Source organism: Cyanistes caeruleus, chromosome Z, assembly GCF_971803275.1.
Source record: "Cyanistes caeruleus chromosome Z, bCyaCae1.hap1.1, whole genome shotgun sequence".
Taxonomy (NCBI): Eukaryota; Metazoa; Chordata; class Aves; order Passeriformes; family Paridae; genus Cyanistes; species Cyanistes caeruleus.
Genome location: NC_141732.1, coordinates 14,740,449 through 14,751,965, shown reverse-complemented (window position 1 = coordinate 14,751,965; position 11,517 = coordinate 14,740,449). Strand labels below are relative to the sequence as shown.

At 42.8% G+C, this 11,517-nt stretch overlaps 1 protein-coding gene across 1 annotated transcript; it reads right to left on the bottom strand.

Annotated features, from left to right (window-relative positions):
• Positions 1-9,538: 9,538 nt before the first annotated feature.
• Positions 9,539-11,274, bottom strand: LOC111945831 (uncharacterized). Its single transcript, XM_023948472.2, has 2 exons — positions 11,082-11,274; positions 9,539-10,921 (listed from the first exon to the last, which is right to left on the bottom strand). Exon 2 carries the CDS (start codon positions 10,852-10,854, stop codon positions 9,904-9,906), a length of 951 nt encoding a protein of 316 aa, XP_023804240.2. The 5' UTR covers positions 10,855-10,921; positions 11,082-11,274; the 3' UTR covers positions 9,539-9,903.
• Positions 11,275-11,517: the final 243 nt, after the last annotated feature.

Below are 11,517 nucleotides of genomic sequence, written 5' to 3'. Positions count from 1 at the left end.
CATCTCTCCAAAGGACGGTTGGTGAACTTGGGGGAGTCAGTGTGACAGAGGCTGATTCAGAGTTCACCCAGCACTGATCCCAGGCTCGACGCTAACTGTGATTGTAGCTGTTTCCATAACTCAATTTTGCAAATTTTTCAATAAAATTATTATTGATCAATTTGGCTGATTATCATTTATAACAGGTTCACGCATTAACATTTCTATGTATTTCACACTCAGTATTAAGGGATTGGCTTGTTGGGTTTAACCTGTAGTCCCATGAATGACTATGTACCTTAGAAGGGCCAGAAATAGGATGTTCAGGTATAGAAGAACTGAGAACTGTAGTGTTTTTCATCTTGTTGCTGACTTTACTGACATTAAGGCAGAATATTCAAGGTTTACGGTGACAGTGCAGATTCTACTGCATAAAGGGCAGTGACATGGAAAAATAATTGTTGACAGCCAGACTGGTTAGAGGCTGTTTCTTAAAAAGTTTATTTCAAGTGCCACAGAAAGAAATTCCGACCTAGTACAGAAAGTGAAACAAGGCAAAGATTTTGGGCAAAAACCCCCATCTCCCATGCCCCAGCCGCAATGTAGAATGTTGTCCATGGGGATATTTTAATGTGACACAGGGAAAACTGCTACAAAATGCCGATAACTAAATGACCTTTGCATCTGAGGCAGATGTTGATCCAGCAAGCTCACACCACACTGATGGTCTGTAAAGGATGCCTGTGATTCACCAGGAGAACACCATTTACCCACTTGCCAAAAAACTCTACAGATCTTGTCAAAATACAGACTACGTATCTTTTGTGTATAAGCATCTCTTGAAAGACATCTCGAATTTGCTTTTCACAGGATTCATCTGTAAACCAGATTATTATATTATATTATATTATATTATATTATATTATATTATATTATATTATATTATATTATATTATATTATATTATATTATATTATATTATTGGAATTGTTACGAGATGGTGCTTGCACAGACCCACATCAACTATTTAAGTATGGGACTTAGAACACCAAACAATGCGGCTCTTTGTGTCAGAGACTTCCCTTAAGCATTTTCACACCACCGTTCACAGCAATTCAATCCTGATAGCAGTGACTCAGCTTTACTACAGCCTAAAGCATAAAGACAAGATCACTGCAGACAGATTTTACTGAAATGTTGAGATTCAAACAAGACAATAAAAAAAGCAACCCCAAATTGGAAACAGTAACAATTAGAAGCACCAATAAATGGAGATCCTTGATGCACCAACTTCAGGACACAGAAAATCCTTTTAGTAATAGATTGCCTACACCTACAATACGTCTTTCTTAACGCTATATTACCTAAATATTTGTACACAGAAGTGAAAGACTACATCACTAAACACATTTTTTCGCTATACAAGAAAAACTCCAGCTTCCATTATTTCATGGAGTCTTTCCTATCTTAAAGCAGCACAATGGGCAGTCCCCTATTCAAAACTCTATGCTAGCTATTCATAAACCATTGGGAAAGAAAAGTCTCAAAGCAAAACAAAACTAAACCACAAAGCATAGAATTAATTTACCCAAACAACATTTCAGAAAGCCACTACTATTTGTGAACAAAAGATGCTCAACCTCTCAGTATTATTTTCTTCTAGCGTGTTACTCAAAATGATTCATATTCAGCAACTGCTCTGATTTGCTCCAATGCTGAGCTAAGAGTCACCTCAGAGACTGGTTCAGTGAGGTAGTGTCACAATCCATTTATGTCACAATCCGCTAGCACAAGCGGGAGCCGTGAGAGGTTCATTTGATCTCAAAGAAAGGTCCATCATTCTTCCTGCTTTCTCTTTAATAGCTTATTTGTTATATTGATTTCAGAGATGCAAAGGTTGCATAAAAAAAATAAAACCCGCAAGCAGTTTTTAGGTACATGCTAGAACACTTTCATCATTACTAAAGGTACTCAGAAACAGAAAGGAAAAACCCAGAATTAGTTCTCCATGCAGTACTTTTGACCAACTTGTAACTATAACCCCCAAGATTCAGTTAAGTGAATAAATGTGAGCTAAATGTTGATGGACCAGAAGATTACTCTTTTACTGTAAAATGGTAAAAACCTGATGCCATTTCCTCAAAAACCAACCAACCAAACACACAAAACCCCCCTCTTTTTAAAAAAATCTTGCCTGTGATAAGTTTGAATTTTTCTCAGTGCCTTCTACCACATCCCCAGTGTCCACCACATCCCCACTGTGCTACATCTAATTACCTTAGCAAAGGTAAGAGTTGTGATACATAGCATGAAGAAATTTGGGCTATATATAATCTTGTCTGACAAGAATCCTAGCATATTTGCAGGACACCTTCCCTGACGAGATTATAGTGATATGCAGCAAGGCCAACATGAATATTCATCTGCAAGGGGCATATTTCCAAGAAACCTCCATCCAATAAGATTATAACCATATGCACTCATAAATATTCATCTGCAAGAAGTGTATTTCCAAGAAATACAAGAAACCCAACGAAATTACAACATATACACCCAAAACAGCATGAATATTGGTCTGCAAGAAGGGTATTTCAAAGGACCCCCAAAAAGCCAGAAAACATACAGAAAGCTCCTTGGGACAGTTGCAGTTTGTGAAGCATGGTGGAGAAGTGCTGCAGAAAGCCTCCTCCCTGTCTCACCCAGTGCTGTTCACCTGGCACAGCACTGAACTGATTTTTGTTTATGGTTTCTCTTTTTATGATTGTATTTTGATTATGGAATAAATTTCTTCTTTTTTTTTTTTTAATTAATCAAATTAGCTACTCTTTTATAACAGAGTGGACAAGTTGGTCATAAAACTCAGCCTTCTGAAAGAATGATTTCTGTTCAGGACTCCATCAGCTCTTTCTCATTAAATCGCTCTCCTCCATTAATTCTCAGTTCTCATAAATACTACAGAAACTCATCCTTAATGCAGGGCCTTGTGCTGACTGTCAGTTCTTGTCATGGTGAATGTGTTTCCTTATCTTGCACATGATTGAGTCAAATTTGAATTCTGCATATTCATTTCTTCTACTTTTTCTTAATTTTCAGATTTCTCAGTCATAACTCCAGTGTCACAACACAGTGCTCCTGACAACTGACTCCTTTTTTGCCAAATTTCACACGTATTTCAAAGATCAGTTCTGGAACTTTCACTTCACCTTTACTGCCTCACATTCACATGACAGATGAACTTTTATCAACCTTGCAAAATGTAAATTCAGCTCTTCAAGAAGCAATCAATTACAAAGCAGTCTGTATTTCCAACCTTCCTTTTGCAACCTCTCCATCACATAGTCTACATTTCAGGTTTGGAGCACAGTCAATGTATTTTTTGAGTACCAATTCAGAGCTGGGCTCCTCCCTGTTTAAATGTGTAATAAATACAGCTAATAAATACAGCAAACTCTTCAACTGACTTTCTATGGAGATCTGTAAAGACACAGATGGAACTGGTATTTGAAATTTCTTTCAACTGCCTCTCTGCTTTTGTGGTTTCGGCCCAGACATACCTACCATACTCTCCCTTGTGCTCTTTAGCCTGTTCAGGGCATTAGTACTTTTATACTTTACCTTTCTACCATAAAATGCTCAGGAATCACCACACTGATGAACATCCATTTTATTTATCTCTAAACAGATAAATAGCTAGCTGTCCTTTTCCATCTCTTTTTTTCTTCTTTACTTCTGGAGATCCTCTTAAATAGAATCCTCAACAGAGTGATTACAGCCCTTTGTTCTATCAAAAACTTAGCAGCTGAAACTCGAGAGGCTTGGGCTGGAGATAAGGAAAACCTTTTTCCCCACAAGGACAAAGTAGGGGAGTGAAGGCCTGGAGAAATTGTGCCATCATAGAGGGTTTCAAGTTTGGACTGCCTGAAGTTCCAGGAAACCTGGTCTGGTGCCATGAAGGACTGCTTTCAGCAGGAAGCAGAAGGAGAGACCCCCTGAGATACCTTCCAATCTTAATTATTGCTCAATTCTACAACAGAGCCAAGCCTGGGTCCTACTTCTTTTGCACTAGAAGGCCAAGGCAAAGCAAGGGCTGGGCTGCTGCTGCTGTGTGAGCCCTGCTGTGTGTGTAGGTGTTCCCAGAGCCGTGTGTGGGGACGGGCTGGAGCTGCAGCTTTCTTCCCCTCTCAGTAACCTGGTGCCTGCAGTCCAGTTTCCATCTGGGAAACCCTCAGCTGGGCAAACTGGCCAGTCTTGCTCTCCATGTTCCAGAGCTCAGTCACCTTGCTGTTGGGCATCTCTGTGGGAAGAGATGTGTGTTCCCAGGCAGTCCCTGCAAAGCTGCAGCCTAGCTAAGACTGTTCTGCTCAGGGCTGTGGAGGGAGGAGCACATCCCTGTGCCAGGAGCTGGCAGGACTCCTTCCTCAGTGTCCACCCCTGTGTTCAGTGTCACTCCCACATTCAACAGTGTCAGCTTTGACAGATTTAGGACTGTGTTTGAGAAGTCAATCTTCTCCATTGCTGAAAGCCTTTGGGGCCCAGACTGTGTTGTTAGGAATGAGGGATTGAGGGACTAAGTGTGTGAACCACAGAAGTGTTGGAGTACATTCCAAGTGCTTAACTTTGGGATTTTACTTTCTCAATTAAATAGGAACACCACTTGGTTGTCTTACTTTTGGGGCTTTTTTTTACCCTACAGATTTTTGCCACATAAATCCTGGAAATACCCTAGGTCCATAAACGTTTGCCGGGGTCATACATACGGGGCAGCAGCAGCAGCAGAGGGCTCCAAAAAGCACCACCTTGTGATGGATTGTCTGAGTGCTTGGGTGGGGTGGTGAGACTCCAAGCCAGAAATGTGTGCTTTGTGTGTGGCTTTGCAGCACACAGCCCTGGGCAGTGCTGGGAGCAAGCTCTGCCCTTACTGACAGCTGTGTTGGCAACAAGGAGAGCCCCTGGCTTTCTGCTGGCTGATTTCTTACAGCTCGTGGGGTAAGCCAGGGTCAGAGCATGAGGGCACATCCCCTCATTTGGTGTCTTCTGGTTTTCTGCATTCACGTTTTGCCTCAGAGGTCATTTTGTAACAGCTTGAATTTCGCTTTGGCTACCTGAATCCTGAGTTTAAAATCTGCTGGCTGGGCACTTTGCCCTCTGTCAGAGACAGCTGCACTTTTCACAGTCTGCTCTTTATTTCACCTTCCTTTGCAAGAATGGAGATTCCTCAGGCCTCAGACATTTCCTCCTCTTTATACAGGGATGTTTAAACAGAGATAAAACTCCATTGGCTTTTTTCCAAAATAGTCTTTGCGAGGTTTTAGGATATTTTCCTTCCCATGTCTCATACAAGGAAAAAAACTCCTCCCTCTTCCCCTGCTCCAAAGGCTCTTGCACAGTTTCTTTGTGCCATTTCTTGTTCTTTATCATTGTTGAATATATTTTTAAATCTCATTGTGATAATGAATGCAACTGCAGATATGGATAAATGTATATTTGAATGTGAAGCTCATTTTAATATTTACTCTAGTGACAGGGCAGACAAAGCATGCTTTAGTTGTATAAAATGCTTTTAGTTTCTTGGTGTTTTGTTTCAAAAGTAGGATATTTTTTTCTCTTGCTCTTTACCTTTATCTATAGAGAATTGAGGCATATATAGGTCCCCTATTTATATAGGTCCTCAATAGAGAACTAATGGCTTTTCACATACATTTACTGTGCATGAAGAGGAACTCTTCATTTGAAAGCAGTCATTTACTCTCCTAGATCAGCTCAGGCAAAAAAAAGATACCATGAATTCTGTTCTAGTTGGAATTGACAGTATGTTCTCCAATCCAAGCATAAAAGAGCTAAGACAAGACAGCACAGATGTCCTCAACTGTGGAACATCACTGATGGCAGGGAAGCCATGGGTGCATCTCCTTGGGGAATTACTTAGACTGTTCTTCTTGCTGTCTTGAATTAATCCCAGTGGCAGGACATACTAAAATGAGCTGTGAGTCTTGTCCTGATTCTCCTTTTACCCATCATTTCTGCTTTATTATCTGAATCTTCTGCATATCTCCATGGGAACTTGGCAGTTGTTGTTTATGATTACTTCCCCCAGGACAGGTGGGAAGTCTAGTTTTACATGATTGCTTTGGTGCCTAATAAAATACAGACTATGTGCTAAAATGTACCTGCCTGTTAGACAATGCCTACAATTGAATTTGAAATAGGGGTCTTTAAATGCAAATGGAAATTTGACATGTCTGCCATTGACCCATGTAATTGGGCTGATGATCCCGATGATCCTAGGAGTTTTTATTTTTGGGTGTACACTGAGGAAGAAATATAGCCAAATATCAAAAAATATACATCATTAGAGAGTTTCAGAATAGACATTTCATCTCCTTTGCCTAATTAAGAAGCCCATGGAAGGACTGCCTTTGTTTCCTCAGCAGCAAAACGAGTGGGAAGAGCAAGCCTCATTAGCAAGTCGTTGAGACTTGGAAGGAAAGGCAGACCAATTCAGGTGACCCGTGTAGGCACAGCTCCCCAGCCCACAGAGCAAAGGGACTTTAGAGACTGATACCCGTGGCTCACAAACGTCCTGACAAACGTCCTATTAGGGAGAAACCCTGAGACTTAAATCCTGAAAGGAAGGCACTCCTGAGATAGATGAGTGCAAATGGGAAATATGGGTAGGGACACACTGTAGTTTTGAGAATACAAACCCTGTTATTTGCTCCTCTTCACCGTTACTTTTGTGATCTCCATTCCCGAGCAACTTCACAAATGGGGAAACATATGACCTGCTAATGTTACTTTAGAAATGCTACTGACCTCAAGGCCTGGACCTTGCCGAGGGGCATCCTCCTGCAAGCCTGACTCCCTGCATGGAGCACCTTTACTCTCCTGGGTAATTAGGCACTTCAAAGGGCGGTCTTGGAGAGTGGAACTGCCTGCTGTTAGATGAGACTTAGCAGAGGCTGCCACTGTGGAAGGAGCACTCAAACTGAAGTCATGCACTGGAATCACATAATGAGGTGGGAAAGGACCTCGGGTAGTCTTTAGCCCAACCTCCTCTTCAACTGCATCAACCATGGCAGATTGCCCAGGGCTTTGTCCAGTTTCTCTTGAAAACTCAAAGCAAGGAGAGTGCACAATCTCTTTGGGTCTACATAGGAACTTCCAGAATCTGCTTAGCTGCAGAAAATATCTGACCTGATGAACACTACTATCACATCTTACAATAAAAAAAAACAAAACAAAACAACAAACCAAAACCAACAAAACCCCAGCCAACCTCCAAACCAAACCAATGCTCTGATTGAATTGCAACATTCCAAGAACATTAGACTAATATTTTCTATCAAGAGTTATGACCACATGATTGACCTTTCTACCAGATGGAGAGCTGTTTGCGCAGCTGATGGGCTGATACAATGCTTATTCTTCAAAAATCACTGGCCTATGGAACTGCACAATGCTTATTCTAGGATCTTGTTGAACATTAAGCAAGAAGGAGAGTAAGCAGCCCAGTTATGACAGCTTTTCTGCTAATTTGGAAAAAAGCACCGGTTCTTTGGGTGGTCAACTGTGACTTGAGGAGGGTCACTGACTACCAGAGACCCATAAAGAGACCCTTGGGACGGAATAACATGTGCACAGTGGAGAAATAACATTAATGATTTGGGAGAAAATTATTATGAGATGTATGTTTATTCCAGGAAAATCAAAGGATATGTATGTATCATATAGCATTATTAAAACAAGGTTTTCTATAATCAGGATGCATGATATTTCAGAGGAGATATCCCCTTGTGCATCTGGCTGAATAAAGAATGCCTGCTTCTTAATGCTACATTGGTGTTAAGGACTTCTCTTTTACCAATTTGTGGTAATAACTTGACTCAGAGCAGACAAACTAAACCACCTAATCATCTTGTGGCAATTTTGCCAGTACCGTATTTGTGTAAGGTTGTGCCTTTATGAAAGTTTATTTGTATGGAAAATGTACAGAAGTTTTCTTTGTACAGCTCCCAGCCCTGCCCCAGCACACCCATGTGCACAGACACACACACACACAACTCACACCCTCTAGGACATTTTTATAAGAAGCATTTGTTCATGATAAATGTCTTGCTGGAAGCAGTAGTTGTTTCTCACTACCCGAAGAATGAAGAATGACAGCAGAAGAAATTTCTTCGCTTACCCAATAGATAATTGTCCTGTTGGGATCAGACTTTTTGCAGAAACTACTCTGCTCCCCACATTCAGCCTTAGAGAGGTCTGAGCTTTGTTCCCTGAGAATGGGGGAGATGAGGGCAATGCAAGGAGTCAAAAAGAACATTAAAGGAGTTGAATTTTGCCCATAACTCCGGTACATCTTCAGCTCAAGGAAGCTGTGGAGGTCAGGCCCATGTGTTAAAATAACTCACAGCTCAGAGAGAGGGACAGAAGTGCCTTGCTTAGGTGGCAGGGATGTAGAGTCTGAGTGCAGCAAGTCAAGGCAATGGCTGGAGATTTAAACACAGAGCTGCACTTCCAGCATTCACTGCTCTCATCATGATAAGGTGACTGATACTGACAGCTTTCTCTTTTTCTGCAAACCAAGGCTATCAGTGTTTCTGTGTTTGAATTAATGAGAAGGATAGAGTTTAGCTTTGTGGTTTAATGGAGAGCAAAGCAGTGTCCAAATTCAACTGATTTCATTTTTGTTTTGTTGACATTTTTTCTATGATAAGCGTGAAAGTCAAGGACATCTTTTTGGAAGTGCGCAGAATCCAGGATCTTTGACTTTGCTTTGGTAGTAGCCCAGTGACCCCCCCAGAGCCTGTTTGGCTTGAACTGAGTAAGCAAAGATGTGGGCTCTTTCAGCCTTTCTTTTTTTTTAGAGAGAAAAAACCCAAACTCAAACCTAATTCAACCTGTGTTGAAGCCTCTGAAAAACTGGACGTATTGAAGAAGTAATACTTTGTGATACTTGTGCTATCAGAATATGCAAATTTTACAATTCATTCAGACACTTGTTAATTCAGACCAGTAATGCTCTTATTAATGTTTTAACACCATTGATACAAATAAAATTACTGGAAACTCTGGCTTCAATCTTCAATTGAATATGAGAATATTCATTTGGGGGAGAAACAGAATGCAATTACACAGTTCTATTATGTTTATTTGCTTTATAGCACTCTTTGTAATTGTGGGAGTGAAAGAAAGATCAGAAGATTTATTCCCAGCTGTAGAATATATATAGAACAGTATTAGACTCTTTGTCAATATATTTTTCATATATTCAATATTTTCATATATTCAATATTTTCATTTATTCATGTCAATATATTGTCTTTGTCAATTCATATTTTGCTTTATAAATAACTTTATTAAATCTATGCTTTATAATAAATTTTACCAAGCAGGCTTTCAGTTCAATTACAGCAACTGCTTTTCAGCAAGCTAGATGAAGAAAGCATTCACTTAGGAAAGTAAGTGTTCCAGATATTCTTTGTCCATTCTTCCACCTGAGTGAACTCCTTACAGTTTAATAACTGCAGTATAATATAATGAAACTATCAACTGCTGTATAAGAGTATAAAAGGTTAATTTATTAAGGTTAATGCCTTCATTCCAGCACCACTGCTGTATCTGGAACTACATTTTCAAATGTGCTCACATTTCAGTGTGCCAGGTTCTCCCAGTTACTGAGGGATCTCAGACTCCCGGCACCAGAGGACTGCCCCAACAGGGATTTCACCAGGCACTGTTTGGAAGCAAGACGTGGGAAGATGCAGTTGTTTCCCAAAGTCACCGTAGGCTTCCTTGGTCCAGGTTTCATCACTTCCTCTGATGAGAGCCCCTCAGGGCTTCAGGGTTGCACAGGTGCCTGCCTTGGCCTCTTGCTGGGTGGGGGAGAACCCTGGGGGCTGGGGGCTCTTCTCTTTTGAGCACATCAAGACCCCCTGTGAGACTGGTCCCAGCCCTGTACCTGGCTGCAGATACTGCCCATGGCAGATGGACCTGCCAACACTGCCTGCTCTGGCTCCTCCTGGGGCTGGTCCCCCTCTGTGGGAAGGGGCACAGGTAGGCAGTGCCTGCGACCCCCTTGGAGGGCAGCCCCTGATGTTTCTGCTTCCTCCTTCACATTTGATCCTGCTGGGATGCTGGCAGAAATCCTCTCCCAGGAGCTGCTGGAGCTGGAGCTGGAGCTGGAGCTGGTGCTAGCCACAAGGCTGTTAGTCTCCTCCCTGCCAGTGTGGAAAAGCAGCAGCCTCTGGGCCTCCTCACTGCACTTGGCCACAATGACAGTGATGAGGCAATGGACCAGTGGTGCTGTGCACTCCCCAAGACAGTTCTGCAGTGTCTGGACCAAGTTCTCCACATTCAGACCACGGAGGCAGAGATGATACAGGATGCTGCCCTGTGCAACTTGTGCCAGCCACCACTGGTCCTGGAATATTGCCTCCAGCCTCTCACACAGCCAGGGCCGCACAGCATCCAGGAGGTGCTGTCTTTGTTGGAACAGTTTTGCCCACACCTCAGGCAGGAGGCCACCCACAGGCTCCTGCCCTGCAGCCTTCTGCTCAGCTGCGGACAGCATTCCCTTTGGAGAAGCTGCAAGGGACACCAGCGGGCTGTTTTCATCCAGGAGGATGGGAGCTGCCTCTGTGTGGCTGCTGGTCTCTTCAGGGGAGATGGCAGCAAACAGCAGATAGTCCTGTTCACCCCACTCAGAAAACCTGACAGTCTCTATTAGTGTCCTGCAGAGTGGGCAGGATGGATTTGTCTGTGTCCACCACAGGATGGAGCCCAGGCAGAACTGGTGGTGATAGAGCAGACCAGAAGCCATGTCCTTTGGAGTGTCCTGGCAGATGAGGCAGTTGCTGTAATTTTCTCTGGCCATTTTTGTGCTTGGCAGACTTTTGGGGAAAGCTGAGGTTCAGGAGCTGCTCCTTTCCATTGGCATCACTCTGCAGGAGAAGCTGGAGTCACTGACTGTCCCAGGGAGGGGAGCAAAGAATGGCCAGGCCCCTGAAGAAGAACACTCTCCCACCTCCCCAAGTCCCATCACCCACCCCATGACCACCCTGCAGGGATGTTTTCCTGCACAGCTCACTCTCAATGCTGTACCTGCAGTGCCCAGCTGCCCCAACCAGGCAGGGCAGGGAATCAGGAGTAATGGCTCTAGGATGGGCACTGAGAGCTGCTGATGGCAGACCCCAACACACCACCAGTGCTGGGAAAAGCCTGGTTTGACTCTGCAGATCCCAGAGTCTTCCTCAGCAGGAGTCAATGCTTGGGCCGGATTGGCGCAGTTACTCCTGGAGCCCAAATAAAATCAGCAATAGATGTGTTATCACAATCTGCCACTTGGGATGTCACCCTCCAGAGCCTGATGTCACAATGTGATGTTCCCCACTAGAGGTGCACAGTGCCAGGAAAGAAAAGAAAATAATTTCTTTTTTTGAACTTTTACATTTTTGTGTTGCTCTCCCTTGGTCACCCGTGTCATGCATCCATGGCTGTGTTTCTTGTTCCTGCCCTGACACATTGCCAAGGTGTCCCA